Raw genomic sequence first — 25,173 nt, forward strand, 5'->3', positions numbered from 1 at the left:
TGAACTTCTGTGACAAAGGCAGGTGCTACCTCAAGGAACAGGAATTGCTGTGGGCTGGGTGCCCAGAGAGATTAAAAAGTCACAAACAAGACAGGAAAAATGCCTAGAGTCCATGGGTCTTGGTAGATTGTGTGGATGGGGTGAAAGTAGACCATCTTAATAAAGGAAAGTCTCCAAGCACTGACTTTTCTGAGTAAATTTAAGGGAACTCAAATCCTATGGGAGCCCAAGGCCAATCATTGTTCCTCTTTGTGACTGCAAGCATGTTGATGCCCCAGGGTTGTTTAATTATTCATCAGGTCAGAACTTCTATACCTTTTCCTCTCTTACACAAAAGGGAAAACAAAAGAAAAAGGAAAAAGCAAGACAAGGTATAGATAGGCAAAAAGGTAGGACAGAAGAGAAAACAGCTGGAAAAGAAAAAAAAAGTTGGATGAAGTGGAAAGTCATGAAATTGTAGGGAATTTGAGTTCAGCAGAGTCATTTATCCAATCCTGCCAGGTGCTAGATGTCTCATGAAGTATCCTTTCCCTTCAAGTAATTTACTACTATAATTACAACTTGGGTGGGGGCAGGGAGTGGTAAAAGATAGATGCATAAATACATAATGAGGCAAAATTTAAGCACTAATAACGATGAGGAATCAAAAAAAAAAAATCCTGAAACAGCTACTAGCTCAGTAGATAGAGTGCTAAGCCTGGAGTGAAGACCTGAGTTCAAATCTGACCTCAGCTACTTATTAGCTTTATGACCCTGAAGAAGTCAATTAACCCTGTTTGCCTCAGATTTTCAACTACAAAATAGCATTAATAACAGCACCTACCTCTTAAGGTCCTTGTGAAGATCAAATAAGTTATTTGTAAAAGTACTTAGCACAGTGCCTAGCACACACACAGTAGGCACCACATAAACCCTTATGACTTTCCCCCATACAGTAGAAGATCTCTTTGGGGAACTTCCAAGTGTTCTAAGTGGAAGAAATGAGAAGGGTACACATGCCAGGCAGGGAGTGCACCAATATATATGGCAAATAGAGTTCAGAGAACAGTTGGTAATCCACTTTGGCTGGAGCATAGAGTATGTGAAAAAAAATAAAGTAAAGCAAAATTATTCTGTAAAAGTGATTATAGGGAGCCTGCAATGTCAGAAGAACAAGCTTAGGGACAGGGAGACACTGAAGGTTTTTGAATAAAGGAAGAACATGGTGAGGGGTGAGTCTCAGGAAGATTAATTTGGCAGCTTATATGTATGTGGATGAGGGATTGGAGGGGAGGAGGAAAGAGTCGAAGTATAAAGACCGATGAGGAGGTTATTACAAGAGTTCACTTGAAAAATAATGATTGTCTAAACTAGTTTGGCGTCTGTAGAAACAAGGGGACCTGAATTAGCAAATGTTTAGTTACAGGATCTGAATAACAAGGGAGGGTCAGGACTAAGTGCAGAGTTTCAAACCTGGGTTATGGGGATAATTCCAGAGATCACGTCAGAAATAGGGACGTTTGGAGGAGGAGGGGGTTTAGGGGGGAAGATTTATTGCTGCCCATGGTCATGCTTATGTTACGTATGGAGTTTCTAGTCCTGGGTAGCACCTGGTTGATTTATCAAAATCAATCGCATCAATCAACATGCATATATTTAACACCTACTATGCGCCAGGTTCAAGGGACAAAAAGACAAAATGAAATAGCCCTAATTTCGAGGAAATTGCATTATATTCGGGAGAAAATCTCATTTACTACCATTACTACTATAATTACTACTACTACTACTACTACCACCGCCATTTTACAAATGTACCACCTGTTCTTGCTACTTCCCAGAAGTTGTGTGCTACTGCCAGATTCTATAAATACCCTATGAGTACCTACTCTTAACACTCATAAGTTCATATGCTCCAGCAGTGTGCTTACCGTTAGCAATCAGCTAGTAAATGCAATTAGCTTTCAGTAAAGGCATTTACTAAGCTGATAAAGGAAACTCTGCTAACTATTAAAGATTCCTCCCATAAACCTGGAGCACAGTATTCCAAAAATACAACAGGTATAAGAAAGTAGGCACAAACCTACAACACAATGATAATGAGACATTCTTATAAGGAAAATGTGTGGCCAAGGTAACTCACACCGCTGGTACCAACAAGCCTCAATGACCTTTTTATTCCATATGGAATCCTCAGGAAGCTATACCCTGGGTGTGAATTCCCTAGCTAGGCTCCCAGGGTCTGCTTTCTTCCACAATCTGATTCTCAATTGCCAAGGCTAACTGACTCCCATTTCTGAGGCCAGAGGTCCCACTATTGGATTTCACTTCTTCATTGGAGAAATCTGTGTCCATATCCATTTGCAGAGTGTATCTGGGCTTCATGAATGGTATAGTGGCTCCTGGTAGTCACATAACTTCCTGAAGGTGATATATCTTGCAGGGGAGGAGAGAAGAGAGAAATCCTCTTCTTGTCCTGTCAAAAGTCTCTACCCTCCTATGTGGAGTGATAGCAAAAGTCAAAGCTCAGGACAGAAATCGTGTTTCAAGGATGTTCTTTCACACAATTTCCAGCTGGGAACACTTATTAGCTTGATGCTAATATTAGTGGAGACTGAGTCTAGAGTCCAGTTTCTTGTTGTTTTTGTTGCTTGTTCTGGTTTTGCAAGCCTTGCAGGAGGGCAGCAATAGTTACAATGTTAAAATTCTAAAAAGAATGAGGGTAAGTGAATTCGGAGCAAGAAGCCAGGAATCACGTCACAAAGATTATGAGAAGCTGGGGCTGGGGCAGAATTTTGTTCATTTTCTATTGAATGTGTTATATATTGATTATAAAGAAACCAAAAGATTTCAGTATCAGTGATCACAGGATTTAAAACTTGAGGGAACTTGGGGATTATCTAGTTCAATCTAATTTTTAAAATGTATTGATGCATTTTCTCATTATATGACTTTCATTTCTGAATATATCCTTCCCTGATTCCCTATCCTATAAGTCATCATACCTTTTGACAAATATTTAAAAAAGAAAGAGGTTAAAAAAGAAAAGCAGTTCGAAAGAACAAAGGGTATAATATGCCATACCCATGATCCCTCACTTCAACTATGAAGAGAAAGAGGATTATTTCTTCTACTCTTCTCTGGAGCCAAGTTTAGTCATTATAATTACACAATGTTTACTTTTGTTTTATTCCAACTTCTCATTTGACATGCAAGAAAATTTAGGACTAGAGAGGGGGATTGAGTTCACGAAGGTAATATGGGTAAGAAAGCAGAAGAGCTGAGATGTGAAAGCATGTTCTCCGATTTGAAATCTGGCCCCCTTTCCACAATTATCCTATCTAGTTTTTAATCAGCACACAGGCACTTTTGCTATAAAGAAGTGTTTTCCATCACTTTTTAACTAAGGAGCAAGTTAAAACACAAAGAGAGGAACTGTGGGAGCCAAAGACGCCAGAAAACCAGTCCCCCATCATTCACTTACCTGAATATCTTATCTGAAGGTTGCTCTCCCAAAACCAAGTCAAATCCTCTCTGAAATATTGTGTAAGGCCAAGGTCTAGGAGGAAAAACAAAAACATAAACACAAACGGTTTGCCATTTTCAGTAAAAGGACTGATAGTGTTAATTGGCCCATTGGCTAAGGTGGAGAATATGACCCGTACCTGACATCCCATTTACTCCATTGTTACCCATAAAATTCCAAGAAAATTATAGGAATAGGAAGGCCTCGGGCGTGAAGAGTGAGTACTTATGAAGAATTTACAGGAGGATATGGCAAAGTCGTGTGCATGTTGTTTTTCTGATTAGACTGTGAGCTCATGCCTGTATTCCTTTCTATCCTTCATTCTTCTCACACTTCCCTCACCATGCTTCCAAGTCAGACATCTTCATTCTTCTGCCCTTCATCACTTTTCCAGCTTCCTTTTATGGGTTACCTTTTCCCTTTAGTAAGTAAGCTCCTTGAGGGCAGGGACTTTTTTCTGTATGCATTTGTATTCCCAGAACTTAGCACAGAGACTGACACATGGTAAGCACTTAAATCTTTGTTGATTTAGACTGAGAGCAGGAACCTTCTTTTGCCTTTTGTTAATTACCAGTACTTAGCACGGTGCCTGGCAAATAGTGTTTAATAAATGTTGTCAATTAATAGTTGACTTAGTTGGGGCAGCTAGGTGGCACAGTGGATAAAGCACCAGCCCTGGATTCAGGAGGACCTGAGTTCAAATCTGGCCTCAGACACTTAACACTTACTAGCTGTGTGACCCTGGGCAAGTCACTTAACCCCAATTGCCTCACCAAAAAAAAAAAGAAAAAGAAAAAGAAAAAGAAAAAAAATAGTTGACTCAGTTGAACAGAATTAGAAGATATGGATGGCCTATGATCTACATTATAAGTGTCAAACTATTGGAGAGAATGCCCACATTGATGATATAATAAATCCATAGAAATTTAGATGTAATTACAAACTAGTTTTATTGATTATTTTCTGAGCAGAGTAATATTTTATCAGCTTAAATCATGTTTCTATCCTTGAATGTAATACATTTGTATTTTCTCTAAGACAATCTCTATAAGTTCTTATTAACCCTAAGTGTCTGTCTGGTCTCTTCTCCCTCTATCCCAATTGGTGAGGGTTTACTATTAATAACTTAAAAAAAAATTGGAAGGGAAATGAGGGTTGTGACTTGCCCAAGGTCACACTGCTAGTATTAATAGCTTTTTGAAAGGCAAGGGCAATTGCTGTAATTTGAATAGACTAAGTAAATCACTTAGGGATCAAACCAACCTTTGTGTTCAACCCAATGAGCTATTCAAGTAACTACCTGGAGAGGGCACCCTTTGAACTGCTATCTATGGCTTGTGTGAATGAACACCACTTTTACCTCTTACACATCAATTTGCTATGCCCCTAGAATTCAATTGAGAAACCCTAGAGCAACCAGAATTGACTCATAAACAATACTAATGCTACAAACAACTGCTATACCATGGGAAAAATCCCCTTCTCCTAATGTGTTTTTTTTTTATCCTTTCTTTGTGTTAGTTCTGTCCCATTTAGATAGTGAACCCACCAAGCAGGGTTCACATGCAATTCTCTTTGCTGAACACAGCCTAATGCATTGCAGGTACTCAATAAATGTCTGGTATGATTCATAGGCAGGTCTAGAAATGAGAAGGAAAAAAATGCCAGTCTGATCATCTGAATCCTAGAAAACAGCAGTCAAATGGAGCAGCTCAGGTTGTGCCTAGGGTAGGCAAGATCCCACTTTGTTCACGGTTAACACGTTCAGGAATAACACACTGAGTTTAGGCTTTCAGCTTGCAAAAATTACATTCATTTAAGTTCATTCCTGGGCCAGATTTCATTCAAACTAATTCCTGTATTGTCTGCTATGGGGAGAAAATTGCAGAGTTGGGATGTAATCTAAGGCTTAGAACTGAAATTCTGCTTTTACAAAGCTCATGTTCAATGTTGGGGAACTTTTTTATATACACACACACATACACACACAATCTCTTTTGTTCATGACCCCAAAGTAATGTTTTCCCTGGGAAAAAAATAGAGTTTTGCTAATGTTTAGGAGGTTTTGGATCCCATGCAAGAGCTCAGGCTAACAATACATAGAACAGAAGACAGTTATCTGCTCTACCTCTTTCCCCTCCCCCACCGGAGAGAAGGGAAGGGAAAGGAAAGGAATTATACAGAATTCATATAGAACCTACTATGTGCCAGTCACTATGCTAAGCACCTTATGAATATTATCTCATCTGTTAAAAAATATCCACTAACAAAAACCTCATTCCTAAGCCCATAGAATAATGAAGCCAACTTTTCTTTTTCCCTCTCCAGGGGCTTTCTGAAGTTTGAGCACTCCCTGCAAGGGGATAGCATGGAAGATAACTATTCAGCAAAGCTTCTTTCCCTCTGGTGAGTCCTATCTTCCCAAGGACCTGTATATTTCATTTTCAAACTTATAATACAAGTTGAGGTCCCCTTTAGTGTTACTAAATATTCAAATAAGCCAACCTTCTGATAAGATCCATTCTCCTCTGGGGATCTATATTGCCTACCCTGCCTGACCACTTACCAAGGAGAAAGGGCTTGGGCTTGATGTAGCGTCATCCTCCTCCTGCTGTTCTCCCCCAAAATATAAAACAACTGAGCTAAACTTAATACTATAGACTCTATAACTCCCAATATTAGTGAGGAGCAAGATTCAGGCTGACTTCTGCACATGAAGGCTGTGACCCTTGCTCTTCTTCAGTTCCAGCTTCCTCTTGTCCAGAAATTCCTCTCTACCACCAGGGTTTCCTGCTTTTTCCCTCTCTAAGGCCATGGGCCCACTTCTTCATATGAGTCGCCTGACTCCTTGGATGCGCCTCACACAGGTTGAGGTTTCCTTTCCACTGGAACCATATCTAAGCCTCAACAGCACGGCCCATATCTTTTTATTTGTTTTGCTGCTCACCTTTGTTTCTCTCCCTCTAATTATCCTTTGTAGAGACCTAGTCCACAGGTAAAGCTCAGGGACTCCCAAAGTAGCAGTAAATACATCATCCTTAATGTACTATCAATAGACCAAAGACTACCCAAGGCAAGTGTAGTTTACATGACATGATCAATGACAGAATAATGTCTTAAATGTGGTGCCCGTGGGGATGTTTAGACCTTGTAGAGGGAGATATCTTCAATGCCTGAGCTAGGGCTTCATATCCTCTAATCCTGTTACACTTGTTAACAATGAGTTAACTTTGATCAGCCTCTTCCTAGAAGCAACCTCTAAAGGAGGAAATCACAGTGCCCAAAGTGTAATTGTTAATGATGATGACAAAAATAAACATCTATGAAAAGGCAATGGTAAATCAGTCAATTAAGATGTGCTTATTAAGCACTGATCCACATGCTGGCTCCTTAAAGTTCCTGTGTAGATCAAGATAGATATAGTCTCTGCCTTTGGGGAGCTCACAAATCTAAGAAAGACAATTGAGACCCAGATATAAAAGAGCTAAAGAAAGCTAGGAAGAATAAACCCTCAACAACCTCACAGATTTGCTAATTAAATGAACCCAAAATAAATAAATACCCTATTAACAGTTACAAGGGAAGGGATAAAAGCAAATTGTGGGGTGACAGATAAATGAGAGACAGGAGAGTAGTGTCTTTACATAGGAAAGGAGGGGGCAGGCCATGAGAGCAATTCACGACCCCCCTTTCCACTGATCATGGAACGTTTTATGGAAGAAACAGGGTTATACTGCTATAACTGCTTAAATGAAAATAGGAAGAAATCAAACCTTCTGATTACATCAGTAGATGGAGGAAAATGCCTCTGATAAAGTACAATACTCATTTATATTCCCCCAAGTGAATAGGAATAGAAGGACCTTTTTGTGAATAACATATAAAATATCTTTCTGAAACAAAAAGTTCACATTATATGCAAATTGGAAGCAATAGAATCTTTAAAATAAATGCTTCTGTAAATCAAGGCTGATCCCTTTCCCTATTATTATTTCACTTAATCTAGAAATGCTAACAATAGTGATCAGACAAGAGAAATAAATTAAAGGCTTTAAGATGGGCAAAAAAAGAGATAAAATCACCCTATTTGCTTAAGACACAATGATGATTTACTTAGAAAATGCTAGAGAATCAATAAAGAAATTGAGGCAATTAATAGCTTCAGTGAAGAAACAGGATACAAAATAGAGCCACAAAATCAAAAGCATTTCTATAAAGTAATACTAAAAACCAGGAGAGATGGGGAAGAATGTCCCATTCAAAATAACTAATAAAACAAACATAAAAAAATCTGGGATTCATTGTACCATGGTACATTCAAGATGTGTATATGCAAATTTATGTATATATGCATATAGATATGGATATAGGGAAATTCTATTATACTTCAATTTTAAATTCTCAGTAAATGTCCCTTTATTAATTGATCTTGGGGATATGGTAACTGGTTGAGTAATATTTTGCTGAATACAACAGATGGTGAATTGTGGGTATATGTATACATTAGAGATATACATATTGGTACATATTTCTCTATATATTTATATATGCTTACAAATTACCCCATAAAAACAATAAATCAAATAAATAGAGGCATATTCAGTACTTATGGCCAGACCACCCTAAATAAAAATATGATAATACATAAAATACAGGAGTCAGTGTGGTACAGTGGGTAGAGACCTAGGCTTGTAACCAGGAAGACTTTGGTTCAAGTCTTAACTCTGGCACATATTGGCATTATGACCCTGAGAAAGTCTCATGACCTCTCGTTGTTGTAAGCCAGAGATGTCAAACATAGTTGACAATCCCAAGCTGTATAAAACTCCCAAGCCAAAATTAGCTTAAAATGTAAATGGGAGTTTTTAAATGAAGTACAATACAACATAGATAATGCTAATTTGGGGGTTTCTAAGTCAATATATGACCAATAGGAATCCGTTTCTATTTGAGTTTGACAACGCTCTAATCAACTCTATTAGGATATTAGTTGTAGAGAAAGGGACAACCTGTGTGGATGTTTGGGGTTTCTTCATTTGGGAGGAATCACAAGTTTAGTCCGTATTACAACATTTCCAAATTAGTTTACGAGTTTGTTATTGTACTAATAACCTGCAAATGAGATACTTTATAGAGGCAAGGTAAATAATAATGGCATTCATTGAGAACAACAAAAAACAGACTCTCAAGGAAAATAATAGGGACTCCCCCCTTAATCCCAGCCATGAAGGGATAGAACATTTTTACATCTCAAATCATAGTATAAAGCAAATACTCACCAAGGGTCTTTGGTATTGGTTTAAAAAAAAAAAAACACAGTAAGGGCAGCTAGGTGGCACAGTGGATAAAACACCAGCCCTGGATTCAGGAGTACCTGAGTTCAAATCTGGCCTCAGACACTTGACACTTACAAGCTGTGTGACCCTGGGCAAGTCACTTAACTCCCATTGCCCCGCAAAAATACCAAAGCAAAACAAAAACAAAAACAAAACAAAACAAAACAAAAAACCCACAGTAGTTATAACTATATAAGAAAATATAATGGGGGAAACAAACAACAAGTACATAGCTCTTAGAACATGTCCAATATTCTCTGCCTGTTGCCCATCCACACTGAGGTGAGGTTTGTTAAGCCTGCTTCTTAAAATGTGTGTGTGTGTGTGTGTGTGTGTGTGTGTGTGTATAGATGCATGTGCATATGTGTGTGTGTGTATGGGGGGGGAACTTTCCCCACTTCAGAACATATGAATGTAACCTATGACTGTTTTGTATTGAATTCTTCTCTTCCACCTATTTTTCCTCCTCCTCCTCCTATTTCTTTCTCCTTTTCTTTCTCCTCCTCCTTCTCATCTTTTTCCTCCTCCTCCTCCTTCTTTGCATCTGTCTTTATTTTTTTTCTCATCTTAGGTGAATGAGCATCAAAGTCATAAAAACTATGTTACAACTTTGTGATCTCCAAAAGTTTGAAAGCACCATCAGTGGTCTCCTTAACAATTGTTGCCATAAGAAGCCAAGTCAGCGAGGAGGCAACCAGAGGAGCTACCTGCTTGAGCCATCACAGCACAGCATTGACCCAGCTGGCAAAACACTCTACTCCTCTAGCAAGGGAGTGAATCCTTCCTTGGCTATAATATACCCAGCAATGAACTTGGTGGGAACTTCTTGTGGCAACCGCTTTAGATTTGAGGTAATTCTAAATTTGAGCACGTAGAAGAGAGAGTAAGTCTTTGTTTCTGGGAAATTCTGTTATACTTCAATTTAACTCTACCATCTTGCCAAATATCCCTTTATTAATTGACATTGGTTGAATGATATTTAGGTGAATGCATCAGATGGTGAATCATGGGTGACAGCTGCAGAAAATCTTCCCAGGAGTAGAGACAAGGAGGAAGAACTTTCCAGGCAGCATTAAAATAAGGAATAGTAGACAAGTATCTGTATACAAGCCCTGGCTGACTATATGACAGGTTAGTTTGAACTGTACATGGAGAGAAGCAGAGGGGAAACAACCTGAAAGCAAAGAGCATCTCTCAGGAGAAATAACTTGAAGATTGCCATTTACAGGTTCCCAAGGGAAAGCTACCCATCATCTCTGAACTTTAATTGACTAATAGCTAAATGGGTACTATCAGGTCTCATGCTGCCCTTATGGACAAAATGGATGTGTCCTAGATGATAGACCAGACAAGTAGATCTGGAATTAGTTAAATACGTGGAAGCCAAACATAGACATTAACCAGTGAATGTCATTTTGGAAGGAGGTATGTAGTCAAGTGACTAAGGCTTCTCAGTGCTAGGGAATATTTTTTATCAATGGCTTTTATGAAAGTATAAAAAAATAACGTTTGGCAAATGTGAGTTTGAGGTAAAACCGTCTGGCATTTCTAACATGTTGCATAAGAATAGTCTCCATAGACTAGAATAGTGGCCAAAAAGAATGCATTTAATACTAATGTATGTTAAATTCCACACAAGGGCTAAAAAAAGCCTCACAAGTATAAGATGGGGAAAATATACCTAGACAATAGTTCCTATGAAAAACATGTTGACTCCCAGATCTCTACATAGAACTCTCCTTCTCCTGATCTCCCTGTAACATTTGATGTCTACTGACATTTTAAACTGAATGTTCCATAGGTATCTCCAATTCAATTCATCAAAAACAACTAATTTTCCCCAACCCCCAAAACCCACTTCCTATTTATCTCATGGGCACTATCATCCTTCCAGCCATTTCAGATTCATAACCTTGTAGTTATCCTTGACTCCTCCCTCACATTTGCCCTTCCTATCCAAGCAAATGCCAAATCTGATGATTTCCTTCTCCACAACATCCCTCACTTCTGTGTTCTTCTACATATTCATGTAACCACCATGCTAATTCAGGCCCCGACCACTTCTTGCCTTGACTATTAAAACATTCTTCTAATTGGTCTCCCTGACTCCCCACTCCAATCCATCCTCCACACAATTGCCAAAGTAATTTTCCTAACGTACAGCTCTGACCATGCCATTGAAAGCCCAGTGACTCTCTGATAACTTGGCTAGGATCAAATCTTACTCCTCTTTTTGGCCCTGAAAGCCCAGTTATAATCTACCTTTCCAACCTTATTGCATAGGACTCTCCTTTACACATACTATGGTCCAGACAAATTGGCCTCACAGTCCATTATGCATACCACCATCAACTGTCTCTGTGCTGCCTTACCTCCTTACCTTTGTCTCAGCTCAAGTATCTTCTTGGATATGCAGCCTTTCCTAGTTCCTGAACTGGTTTCTACCCTCCACCACACTCTCAAAACATCTTATATCTATTGCGTGTATATTTTGTCCATACTTATACATAGGATGTGTAAAGAGAGAAACAGGTAAAACAGAAAGAAATTGAGGTATAGTATAGAGGTATTGCCACATATTGTCCATAACCCTCCTGAGTGAAGCCTCAAGCAGGTTAAAATATAATTAGGAAATATTTAACAAAATGAATAAAATTATTTATATATTTTGGTTATATATTATTTATAATTCAATTGTAATAAAACAAAAATAACAAATATATGACTTAGTAATATATGGTTTTCTAAGTAAATATGCAACCTATCTGGATCTTTATGTATGGTTTAGTGGCCGTCATTTCTGTTCAAGTTGGACACCACTGGTTTAGAGCTCATGAGCAGGCCTTGAAGACCAGAAGACCTGGATTCTTGTCTCACATCTACATCATCCCCACTAGGTGGGTTACAACCTCTCAGTTCTCTAGGCATGTACTTCAAACTCAAATACAAACAGAACTCTGCAGGTCTTATACTGACTTAAGAAATCACAAATTAGGAAGCAGCTAGGTGGCACAGTGGATAAAGCACCAGCCCTGGATTCAGGAGGACCTGAGTTCAAATTTGACCTCAGACACTTGCCACTTGCTAGCTGAATGACCCTGGGCAAGTCACTTAACCCTCATTGCCCTGCCAAAAAAAAAAAAAAAGAAAAGAAAAGAAAAGAAAGAAATCACAAATTAACTTTATCTAAGTTGTATTGTATTTTTATTTATTTTGTTAAATATCTGCCAATTACATTTCCATCTGGTTCTGGGTGGCCCTCACTTAAAGAGTTGGCCATGGGCTTCGAGTTTGACACTTCTTTCCTATGCTACTCTCTAAAACTATAAATTGCAGGGAAGTTGCTCAATCTAGGTATGTGTCCTCCTATTCTGGACCATGCCTAGGGTTATCCACAGTTTGATCTGGGAACTTTTCAAGGGAGTAATAGAGCATTTGATGGGTACCCTAAGGGGACTAAATCCCTTCTGGTAGATTTTTGAAATCCAGTTTCCTTGGAGGTAATCAAAACCTTCAGGTAGTCCCAGCTTTTCTCTTTTCCCGTAACAGTTTTCTAGATTTGAAATAGGTTCTGATCCTGGGACAACTTGGTGTTCCTTAAGACTACTCATCTTAATAGCTAAACGCTCTATAGTAGAACCTCCCAAGTTACTCAGAGGTCCTAAGTTGTTATTCACAGGAGTGGCGCAGGCAAGATACACCAACACTATTTTTGTTTACAATAGAAAACAAGTTTCTCTGGGCATTGGGCACCATCTAATGGTCGCTTAGCACAGTACCTGACACATAGTAGGCACTTAATGTTTGTTTTCTTGACTTTCTCTGACAGTTCTACCACCTGAGCTGTGGTGGTAAATACACACACACATACACACACACACATAATATGTATAGTATATGTATATATACACATATATACATACATATATACACATATAAAAATACGTATATACACAGATACATACATATACATATAAACAGTTTGAGAGAGACAGAGAGTAATCAAGGTATAATAACACTTTGATTACCTTTGGGATAAACATTTGGATTCTCTTTTACACCTTTTTGTGAGTTGTCTTCCTATTAATCATCTACCCAGGTAGATCTTCTCAGTTTAGGAAATTCAACAGGGTAATACAGAGTTAAAATCTATAAATTCCAACTATTAATTTACTCAGAGAGAAGAATGGTAATCCATTAAAGTTATACTGTGGTACCTCATTGTGGAATAGAGCTAGGTTCTGAAAGACTACCCTAGTGGAATACAAACTTTGACTGTTACTATCAAGCAAAATGGTATAGTGCCTCAGGTACTGGCCTTGGAGCCAGGAAGGATTGAGATAAATTCCAGTTCAGACATATATTAGATATGTAACCCTAGGAAAGCAGTTTACTTCCTTGCTCCTCAAGAGCCAGCACTATTATTTGTCCTTCTTCGTATTCCTAGTGCTTAGCACAATGCCTAGCACATAGTAGGAGCTTAGTAAATACTTGTTACCTTGTTGAATTGGGACTCGATTTCACTGTCTGTAAAATGAAGAGGTTGAACCTGATGACCTCTAAGGTCCTTCTAAATCTACAATACTATGAATGATTTTGATTACGGCCCTAGTGATAGACCAGATGTCTGGCATCCAAAGTGAAACCTAGCCCAATTTGGAGAGGATCATCAACAAACATTTGGCCACTAGGCCAAAATGAACATTTTCAACCCCCTCAATTTATAAATTCCAACTAGAAAGGCATGAATTCTGATCCGTATTGGTGGACTCTGCATGCAAATGGATGAAATCACAAATCCTTGAAGCATAAAGAATAGAGTTATAGAAGGCTCCACACTCAGATAAGCCCGGACCCTGAAGATTATCTCCTGAACAGACATTCAGTTGCCAATGATTTCTTCAGGCAAATCCTATCATCCCAACAGCAGAATCCCTCTTGGATCTGTTATTGTGAACAGCAAAGGAATCTGTGGCTTAGAGATATGCTCAGCTGAAAGAAAGGCCATCCAGCCAGGGAGGCACAAATACAAAGTGGATATGATGAGTACTGTTAACAATCTTTGACCTGCCTCTTTCACTTCTGGCCTTGAACATACCCCTACATTTTTTTCAGAGTTCTCCCTAACTGCTGATTCTTTAGAGACATTCACCATTACTTTTAACTCTACTTCCTTCCTATAAAGAGCACTTTAGACATATAGTCCCTTCCCTCTAAAATTCATCCTTAAAAAAAAAAAAGCCCGAAGCACAGCGAGGACCACCATACTCTCCCGCTCAAGAAGGTATTATGGCTTTCTTTTGCCTCTCAGATAAAATACAAATTCCTTTACTTGGCATTTAAAGCCCTTTGCAGTCTGGGTTCAGCCTACCTTTTCAAGATAATTTCACAAAATGCCACTTTAGACACTATGTACCAGACAATCTGACTTACTTGCTGTTCCCTGTTTATGACATTCCTTTCCCCAAATCCATGACTTTTTACAGTCAGTCCCCCATGCCTAGAATGTTCTTCCTCTTAGCTTCTACCTCTTATGGGAATTAGGCTTCCTTCAAAGCTTAGGGAAAATGTCACCTTCCACTAGGATTTCTTATCCCCCCTCCTTTTTTAGTGTTTTCCCCAAAATGACTGCATTTAATTTGCAGGTATCTTGTTTGAACATATTTGCATATATCCTCTTCTCTTTCAGGAGAATGTAAGCTATGAAAGGGCATGCCAGAGACTGGCACAGTGCCTGGACTATAGTAGTTCCTTAATAGATTGGATTGAATCAAGCTGACTTCTGAGTTTGTTGCTGCAGTTTTCAGTGGTGGTCTATATGATAGTCAGCATGGCCACTTTTTCAAAGAATACTTTTCATCCCCTCTGCCATCCAGCTGTAAGAAGATTTTGGGGACTAGGTGATCCAAGTTCTGACAAGAACATGATGAAAATCCACCCAAATTTGACCAGACTCAGCATTTGGCTGGGCTAGAATCTGTTTCTATCCTGGTCCTAAGTTTACAAAGAGATGCTTTATTGATTGGAACCCAGTTGTCACACCTCACAGAAAGGGAATAAGAATGTTAAGTTTAAGACTGAGAGCCCCTAAATTATAACAAATGGAACTGGGAGTTTCTTGGTATGGTGAAAAGGGGGCTAGATTTGCAGTCAGAACACTTGAGTTCAAATTTAAGAGTATATGTGACAAGGCAGCTAGGTGGCACAGTGGATAAAGCACCAGCCCTGCAGTCAGCAGGACCTGAGTTCAAATCTAATCTTAGACACTATCTGCATGATCCTGGGCAAGTCACTTAACCCTCATCCCCCTCCCCCCCCCAAGAAAAAAAGAGTATGTGTAACCTTGGTTGAGTCATTTCTCTATGGGTCTCAAGCTTCCTCATCTACAAAACAAGAGGATTGAGACTGTCTTTTTTTTTTTTTTTTTTTTTTGCTGGGCAATGGGGGTTAAGTGACTTGCCCAGGGTCACACAGCTAGTAAGTCAAGTGTCTGAGGCCAGATTTGAACTCAGGTACTCCTGAATCCAAGGCCGGTGCTTTATCCACTGCGCCACTTAGCTGCCCCAAGACTAACTGTCTTTTTAAATCAGTCGTAAGTTCTAAATCTATGATACTCTAAATGGGAGCTAATGAAGAGAGAATTTAATTCTTTTTTCTGGATTGGGGTAGCTAGGTTTGTTGGCTTTCCCAGTAGAGAAGATTTTCTTCCCTGTTTCATTCTAGGGAGATTTTTACCAGATAAAGAAAGCGGTGAGTCCCCTTTCTCAGAAAATGTTTGATAACTAGGGGGTTCTTTTTTTTTTAAACAAGTAATTATATTGATTTTTTCTTCCATTACCTCGAGGCCCCCATCCAAGATGGGGAATATTTTTAAAATGAAAATAACACATCAATAGTCAAGTGCAGTCAGATCCATTTAAGCCTCCCTCTGGCTGGCATGAGGCTGAGTATCTTGTAGAACTGAAGCTTCTAAACCTGCTGTGTAGTGTCTCTCACTACATCCTGCAAGTGATGTGCTGTGTATGATGTCTAGAGGTAATTGGAGAGCTCATAACAGGATATTACTTTTCTTCACCTTGGAGGTGCAATTTTTGTGGAGGGTTGTGCTAGTTGGGGGTTAAGTGGCAATTTATTTTAGCTAATGTTTCTGGGGGATAAGCATTTGGCCCCACAGATATTTAAAATTCAGGAGGCTGTGTGGGGTAGGAGTATAACATCGTGCCATATGAAGATAAGTTAAATGTTTAGCCTGGAGAAGGGAAGAAGAGACTAGGAACAGGGAGGGCTGGTAAATGTTTAACAACCAGCTCTCCAGGAGAAAAAAATAAGTACATAGGGCACTCCTTTAAGTTTGATGTGCATTTGTAACATTTTCTCTACCATTTTCTTGGTCTAGATAATCAAAATAATGAATCGAGTCCTGATTTCTAGTATTTTCTGATTTCTGAGGTTTAAAAGCTTATTTTAAAAGGTAAGGACTGGCTCCTTTAAGCTGGCTCTAGTATACCTTCTGTGTCTGTGTTTATGGGGAGGGAGGTGGATCATAATGAAAGCTCTCTTCAAGTACTTGAACAGATTTCATATGCAATAGAGATTAAATTTATTTTGCTTGGCATCAGAAACAGAAATGGTAGATGGATGGGACAAAGAAGCAAATTCTGGCCTTACAGAAGGAAGAAATTTCATAACGATTAGACCTATCTAAAAGTAGACTGGAAATAGAGAGAGTGTATTTCCCCTCACCAGAAGTCTTTACCCAAGAACTAAAAGACCAATCGTTGGAGATGTTATAGAAAAAGTTGTTAAGAGTCATTCCCCCGTAGATAAATTCTTGAAGGATATGAAGAGGCAGTTTTTAGAAGAAGAAAACAAAGTTTTCTATAGTCACATAAAAATGCTCCAAATCACCACTAATTAGACAAATGAAAATTAAAACAATTCTGAGATACTACCTCATACCTATCAGATTAGCTAAAATGACTCAAAAAAAAGTGACAAATGTTGAAGGGGTTGTAGAAATATTGGCTGATGTGAATTAGTCCAGTGATTCTGGAGAACAATTTGAAGCTATGCCCAAGGGGTCATAAAACTGTACATAACCGTTGACTCGGAAACACCATTACTATATATCTATATCTCAAAGAAAATTAAGAAAAGGGAAAAGGACCTATTGGTACAAAAATATTTATAGCAGCTCTTTTGTGATGGTGCAGAAGAATTGGAAATCAAATGAATCTCCATCAATTGCAGATTAGCTAGACGAGTTGTGGTATACTATTATGATGGAATGCTATTGTATTATAAGAAAGGATGAGTAGGATAGTTTCAGAAAAATCTAGGAAGACTTATATGAACTCATGCAAAGTGAAGTGAGCAGAACCAGGAGAACATTCTATACAGCAAATAGCAATATTGTAAGGATGATCAATTATGAAAGACTTAGCTATTCTGATCAAGACAATAATCTAAGACAATTCCAAAGAACCCATGGTGAAAGATGCTGTCTATCTTCAGAAAGAGAACTGATGAATTCTGAATGCAGAGGGAAGCATATATTTTTCACTTTTACAACATGGGTAGTATGGAAATATATTTGGATGCCTTCACATGTATAATGTATATCAAATTGTTTATCTTCTCAAATTGAGGGGAAAGGTGGAAGAGAGGGGAAAAGTCTGGAACTCATTTAAAAAATATGTGCTAATTAAAAAAAAAACTATTTTATTATTTACCAGTTACATATAAGGATAGTTACCGACATTTGTTTTCATAGGATTTTTAGTTCCAAATTTTTCTCCCCCTCTCCCTTCCCCCTCCTCCCTAAGATGGAAAGCAATCAAAGTTATATATGTGCAATCACATTAAACATATTTCTGCATTAGTCATATTGTAAAAGAAGAATCAGAGTTCAAGGGGAAAACCTCAAAAAAGAAAGAAATAAAATAGCCAAAAAGTAGAAACAGTGTGGTTCAATCTGCATTCAGAATCCACAGTTCTTTTTTCTGGATGTGGAAAACATTTTCTATCATGAGTTCTTTGAAATTGTTTTCCATCATTGCACTGCTGAGAAGAGCCAAGTCTATCACAGTTGATTATTATACAATGTTATGCTAATTTTTATATGTAATTGTAAAAAATTAACAGAATTAATAAAATATTTTTTAAAAGAGAAAGGATCATTGTTCAGTTATGGACAAGAGTGATTAGATAACTTCTGAGGTCCCTTAGAACTCTAACATTGTGGGATTTGGTGAAATGACAGAGAAAATCTGTCCTAGTTATACCATTAGTTCCAATACTCCAAGTCTCAGTTTCTCTAGTAAATACTTTTTTCCCTGAAGTTTACAATGCTAAAACAAAAGGTAAATGCAATTAATATCCAATGAGCACCTATTATCTCCACCACCATCACCACCATCATCACTTTAAGATTTGTAAAATACTTTACAAAATATCTCACTTTATCTTCACCACAGCCCTGGGCAAACAGTTATTCAATAAATATTTATTAAATATCCACATTTGTTGTTGTTCAGTTATTTCAGTCATGTGTGACTCTTTTGGAGTTTTCTTGGCAAACATACTTGAATGGTTTGCCATTTCCCTCTCTAGCTCATTTTACAGATGAGGAACTGAGGCAAACAGGGTTAAGTGACTTGCCCAGGGTCCCACAGTTAGTAAGTGTCTGAGGCCAGATTTGAACTCAGGAAGATGAGTCCTCCTGACTCCAGACCTTATACTCTATCCATGCCACTAACTACCCTCACCAGGCACTGGGGATCCTCCCCCACCAAAAACGTAAAAGATTATTTCTCATCTCAAGGAGCTCATAGTCTAATGGACGTAGGAGTGGGGCATACTATACTGAAACAACTTTATACAAATAATCTATGTACAGGATAATTTTTTTTTTAAATCACTAGAGTCAAGGCACTAGAATTAAAGGGGATAGACAAAAGCTTCTTGGAGAAGATAGTATTTTAGGTGGGTATTGAAGGAATGTGAATTTTAGCTTTACATATTGGGTGGGGCTACTGTAGTACCACTTACATTGTTTTCTTTGATTGTAAGCTTCCAAGAGGGCAAGTACAGGTGCAAACAATGATGGATTGGGATGAACAACCCAAAGAGGTAGGGCAGCCTATGATGAAGGAAGAGAAGAGTTGGGCAGATGACAACCAGAGCTCACCTAGAGTTGGAGCTGGCAATGGCATACTGAGTAGATCAGTCATAGAATCCTAAATCAAGAAGAGACCTTAAGGTTAGTGGGGTCCAATGCCCCGACTGATAGATACGGATCCTTGACATCACCCTCAAGTGGCCCCCAAGACTCAGCATAAATCACACCTTCTGGATCCTCCCAGTAACGAGTACCCTCTCCACCTGCTTACCTTATAGCTATTTTGTATGTTATATATGTCCAGGTCGTTTCCCTGGATAGACTGTAAGTTCCCTAGAGCCTAGCACAGTGCCTGACACATCGCAGGTGTTTATAAATGCTAGCTAATTGGTTCATCAATTAATTATCCAATCTTTTTTTGAACAACCTCCAGTTCTTGGGGACTCAGAAATTAATAAAAGATTAAATTCTACTCATGAACAGTCCTACTTATCAAAACTTCCTACTTATTATTAAGATCGAATCTTCCTCCTTATATTTCCAAGAACTAATACTAATTTTGCCCTCTCGGGCTAAGCACGGTAAAACCTCTTCTGTACAAGCCATCTAATGCTTGCAGACATCTATCTTGTCTTCTCTCTCCCAGGTCTTTTTTAAGCATTTCCATTTCCTTTAATAGTCCTTAAAGACCACAATTTCAAGGTCCGTTTTGGCCAGGGTGAAGCAGCACAACAAGATTTGGAGTCAAAGGACTTGGGTTTGAATTCTGGCTCTGCTAGTTCCTACCTATGCAATTTTGAACATGTCATTTGTCATTTTTCGTCCTCAGCTTCTTCCTTCGTAGAATGAAAGAATTACATCAGAATCCAAGGGGGTGCAGGAGTTAGCTCAAACAAGCTCTTGAGAACCAATTGTCAAGTTTTCAGCGTGAGCATTCACACCTGGGAAATCAGCAATGACTACAAATCAGGGCTTGATTTATTGTTTGGTTGATTGTCTAGACTTGAGAAAGTGATGGAGAAAATGTTAATAATGTAGATTCAATGTAAAAATGTGTCCTGCATATATTATTGAGAGCTGGTCATTAAACATTTACCAGCACACCATTGGGCTAGATGATTTAAAGTGTTTCCTATTTCTAGATTATATGAATCCAAGGCAATGTCCTGGTCCATCTCTGAAAAACCTACAGGTTGTCAACATTCCTTCTAAAATTAGGATTTTCTACAAAAATTGAAAATTGACAAATGAAACAAAGATGGTTAAATTGGAAACTGACATGTAGTATTAAATTCCCATAATATGACAGAGTAGGCAAGTTCGAAGAAGGCTGGCAAAGTAGAAGTTGATAACAGGATTTCCAAAGTCAAGTACAACATTTCTTAGAGGAATGAATTATAACAATAAAGCTCTGCTATTAATGGATGCTAGGATTAACAAAGGGGCCTAGGAAAATAAGGAGGGGCAGCTGGGTGGAGCAGTGGATAGAGCACTGGCTCTAAATTCAGGAGAATTCAAGTTCAAATCCAACCTCAGACACTTGACACTTACTAACTGTGTGAGCCTAGGCAAGTCACTTAACCCTCATTGCCCCACCAAAAAGAAAAAGAAAAAAAAGAAAAAGAAGGAGCAGGAAGAGCTAGGCGGTACAGTGGATGAGCCCTGGTCCTGGAGTAAGAAGGACTTGAGTTTAAATGTAGCCGCAGACACTTACTAGCTACTAGCTATGTGACCCTGGGCAAATCACTTATCCCCAATTCCAAAAAATAAAATAAAATAATGAAATGAAATGAAATAATAAAAATAAAAGCAAAAGGAAAACAAAGCAGAAAGAAAAGAAGGGGTATCTCCACTTTAAAAGGAAAGTACCAAGTTAGTGTAGAACAGCCTATAGATAGATACATTAGGAATTAGGTTCTCAAAGTCTAAATTATCCCCATGGTCTGAGAGTGGGGATTATTTGAGTCTTTCTGAATTGGGGCAGATGATCATGATTCTTTCAATGGACTAATAGGGGGTCACAAAGATCTAATTAATCCCTAAAAAGGGGGTCCAAGGTCACTAGGTAGCTAATAAAATTGGTGTGTTCTATCTCTTGGATTACAGAATTTTATAAAGGCTACAGCAAAAGGCTAAAATATAGTAAGTCTTAGAGGGATGAGTTCATGAATTGTCTTTCATATCTCTCTTTTATGTTAAGAATTGTAAGAAAATGGGTAGGGTATAGTGAAGGACTTAAGTACATGGCTATTTCTGAAATACAGGTCAAGGAACAAAGCACGTCCTGTCTCAAGAACGGTTGCTTTAACCTATTCCCCTGCTTCTTAAAGTTATATTCCTGAATCTTTTTTTTTTTTTTTTGCTCATTCTTGACCCTTTTCTGCTCCTTTGATGATCCTTGGCTTCTCTGGTCCCACTCCCATAGTCTCTTCTCTCTCTCTCTCTCTCTCTCTCTCTCTCTCTCTCTCTCTCTCTTTCTGCCCCTTTCCTGTGATTATTAACAATGTTTCTTGTTTTTATTGTTCAGATGTTTCAGTCATGTCTGACTTTCTGTGATCCTTTTTGGGGTTTTCTTAGCAGAGATACTGGAGTGGTTTGCCATTTCCTTCTCCAGCTCATTTTACAGATGAGAAAACTGAGGCCAACAAGGTTAAGTGACTTGCCCAGGGTCACACAGCTAGTAAGTATCTCAGGCCAGGTTTGAACTCAGGAAGATGAATCTTCCTGACTCCTGTCCTGGCACTCTATGCACTATAGCGCCAACTAGCTGCTCTAACAGTATTTGCACTGTTATAAAGTTTTGTTCTTCGGTTAAAGCAATTGTCTTGCCTTACATTGCAAGAACATCTCATATGGCTATGGGCACTGAGCCTTCACTCAAAACCATGTCCTTAATCTTGGCATGTAGGTGACTGGGATTCTCAAGGGCTTTTCCAACAGCCTGCAGCAAATCTGACCCAACAGAAAAGCCGTTGAGTACACACTCAACAATAGACTCAGCATCTGTCATCTGGGAATGAATTTATGCAACAGCTTGCCTTTGGCTAGAGATTTACTGTCTTAGAGAGGTAGTGTGGCATAGTGAATAGAGAGGTAACCTTGGAGTCAGGATGACTTAGAGCCCAAGCCTTATTTCTTGTAGCCCTGGCTATATGACTCTGGATAAGACAACTGACTTTCAGTGCCCCAGGTAACAATAATCTCAGTGGCAGAGAAAGGGCTGATATACACTGATAGAAGTTACTACTCATACAAATGAAATGATAGGTAAAAATTTGTTGAGAAAAAGGTTGAAAAATTCTATTCCTTATAAAAACTCCATAATGCTGATAGTGCAAGTTTTATTACCCGCACTGGGTTTATGCAGCTTACCCAAATTCACACAGTTAAGTGCCAGACGAGCTAATTTCCCAGCCACTATCTCCATACTATGTCCATTCCTGCCATCATCCCCACCTCCTAACCACAGAAACCTTGGACTTGACCTCTGGAACCACTGCGAGCTCTGATAGATGACCTTTAACCTTATTTTATCAAGATCCATGTATCCAATTCTCTTCCCATTTATCTCCAAACTATGCTTAGGAGTGTGTGCACCTTAGCACTATGCCTGGCACATAGTTGATACTTAATAAAGAGTTCCTCTCTCCCTCTGTCCTTCCCTCCCTCCCTCTCTCCTTTTCTTCCTTTCTTCCTCTTTTCCCTTATTAAAATGTAAGCTCTTGATGACAGGGACGGTGTTGTTTGCTTATTATTTCTATCCTAGCATTTAGCATGGTGCCTGTCACATAATAAGAACATAAGTCTCTCTCTCTCTCTTCCTGTCTTCTCTCTCCTCTCCTCTCTTCTCCCCTGTCTCTCTCCATGCCCCTAAGGTTGACCACCAAGTGATTAACTTTTGGCAGCCAGAGCAACTACATCTCATGAATCCCTTTACTCGGGTTTTGATTTTGATGATGTAAGTAGTAACCACTGTAATGAAAGAACTATTTATTCAGAACATGGACATATGGGCACCATGACTATTTACATGCTGGCACAAAAACCTCTTTGTAACTTTAAGAAAGCACTTCAATACAATTTTTTTGGGGGGGTGGGGCAATGAGGGTTAAGTGACTTGCCCAGGATCACACAGCTAGTAAGTGTCAAGTGTCTGAGTCCAGATTTGAACTCAGGTCCTCCTGAATCCAGGGCCGGTACTTTATCCACTGTGCCACCTAGCTGCCCCTCTTCAATACAATTTTCTATATGTCTTGCCTTACACTATATTAAAGCAGCAGAAATGAGAAGGTTCAGATAAGACAGAATCACTGCAATATGCCAGTGGATCAATGTAGATTACAACTCATCCATGTTTACCTATTTCCTATGACTCTTGTTCATCTTCTCGCATAGATACATCATAGAGAGTCTCCTGAGTTTTCCAAAGGTTTTCAATGGTCATCACTTACACTTAATACTGACCCTTCCACATTTGCCCCAGCTTTTCCCACCATGCACCAAACTCCAACTTCCAGGTGGGAAGCCTAATTTTGTAAGGAATTTTGACAATCCGCATACCTTGTTCTGAGGAGAATGACTAAAATATTGACTTAGTATCATAGGGTGTGGAAATTAGGGAGATCTTAAGGATCTTCATTACTCCATTTCATTGGTTATATTTTATCTTATGTCAATCCATGAAACCTTAACATAAGCCATCAAAATTGTATCTTGTAGAATGATGGAAAGCTGATTTGGAAAAGAACACAGCAGTACAATACTTTTTTTTTTTTTTAAATGAAGTTGACTTTATAATCAGACACTTGCCACCTGGTATCTGGCTGCTTTAGTTTCCTTTTCCCTCTCTGCCAACACTGAATAAAATTTCCTCCCTCATTCCTTTCTCTTCTACATTACTCATTGTCTAGGATTGCTCCTTCCCAACTATCTAGTCCCAAGAACCAAAGTGGTACATTATGGGTTGTTTGCTCATTGCCCCAGGAATTTAAGAACCATTTATGACATTGTTTCCATGGGAAAATGTGTTCTAAACAAAGACTCAGAAACGAATTAGAAGGAAAAACCTATCAACCTGTTAGTAAGTTGGCATCCAGGTGTATGACAATGATAACATTCTCTCTTTATGGAGAGTTTGGCACCAGTGATTGTCCAGTAAAAATAGTCTTTCTGTAAACACACACACAACACCCTCGTCCCCCCCCAAAAAAAACCTCAAAACACAAAAGCACTCCCCTCAAAACTGAAAATTTAAGGTAATAATTTTATTGATAAAGTATTTCTTTCTATTTAAATGATGAAGGGGAGTAAAATATTCCTGGTTCCTTTCTTTTTTAATCTCTTTGGTGATGAAACAGGAAACAAATGATGATATAAAATATTCATATGCATCAATAAAAACATCTTATCCAATCAATCATTTTCATTTCATAAAATTAGTATTTCCACAGTCAATCTTATTTTAAATTGTGGTTTTCTATATATTTATCTGATACAAATGTACTGGTCTATGGGGGAATGTGGTGGGGAGGCAGTCCTTAAGAGCATGTATGGATACTTACTTCCTGGTAACCAGCCAAGCAACCATGGGGAACTTGAGGTGATCCTACTTTTGGCCATGATGTTTTAGGGATTTGTATTATGTGATTGAGAAAAGTTCTCTAATTGTCTGCAGAGACCTAAAGAACTAGATTTCTCAGGGGGCTGCGAAGCCAGAACTCAGTGGGTATACAAAAGGGAGCAACTGGCTTCATTGCTCTTTTCTTTTTGACTGTGAGGAAGCAGGACTACTTTGAGCTGCCTCTTAAGACAGGTTGGGGAGGTGGGGCTTTTGTCTGTCCCATTCAGTTATGGGGAGCATGAGAAAATAGCCACCTCTTATCTCTTGGTGTCTGTTTATTCTTGATCCAATGTGACCAAGTATCTAAGAAATCCTCCTAAGGATTCTAAGGCATACCTTTGCTCCACACAGTCTTCATTTTTATGTAATTGCTACTATTTTACTCGGTTTGGACTCATTTTGCCTTCTATGATTTCTGTATGGATTATTGGCTTATGGCATTATTTGGAGGTTTTGGGAGTGATCGTGTGGGGAGCGCAGAGAGGTTACTGCCTTTCCCTCTGTGGGGATTATTGGGCCAGTGATTCCCAGGCTGATGAGTGAAATGTTTTATATTCTTACTATATCTTTTATAACAAGTCTTGGTATGGCT

General features: G+C 38.7%; 1 protein-coding gene across 2 annotated transcripts in view; it reads right to left on the minus strand.

Moving 5' to 3' along the window:
* The window catches only part of ASTN1 (astrotactin 1), a 469,489-nt gene that overhangs the window by 140,444 nt on the left and 303,872 nt on the right, over window positions 1-25,173 (minus strand). For both annotated transcript variants that reach the window (XM_043964036.1, XM_043964035.1), the window contains exon 9: window positions 3,464-3,538. In XM_043964036.1, coding sequence (XP_043819971.1) covers window positions 3,464-3,538 — 75 coding nt within the window. The remainder of the gene's footprint in view (window positions 1-3,463; window positions 3,539-25,173) is intronic.

This window comes from Dromiciops gliroides, chromosome 4 (assembly GCF_019393635.1).
Source record: "Dromiciops gliroides isolate mDroGli1 chromosome 4, mDroGli1.pri, whole genome shotgun sequence".
In the NCBI taxonomy this organism is placed as follows: domain Eukaryota; kingdom Metazoa; phylum Chordata; class Mammalia; order Microbiotheria; family Microbiotheriidae; genus Dromiciops; species Dromiciops gliroides.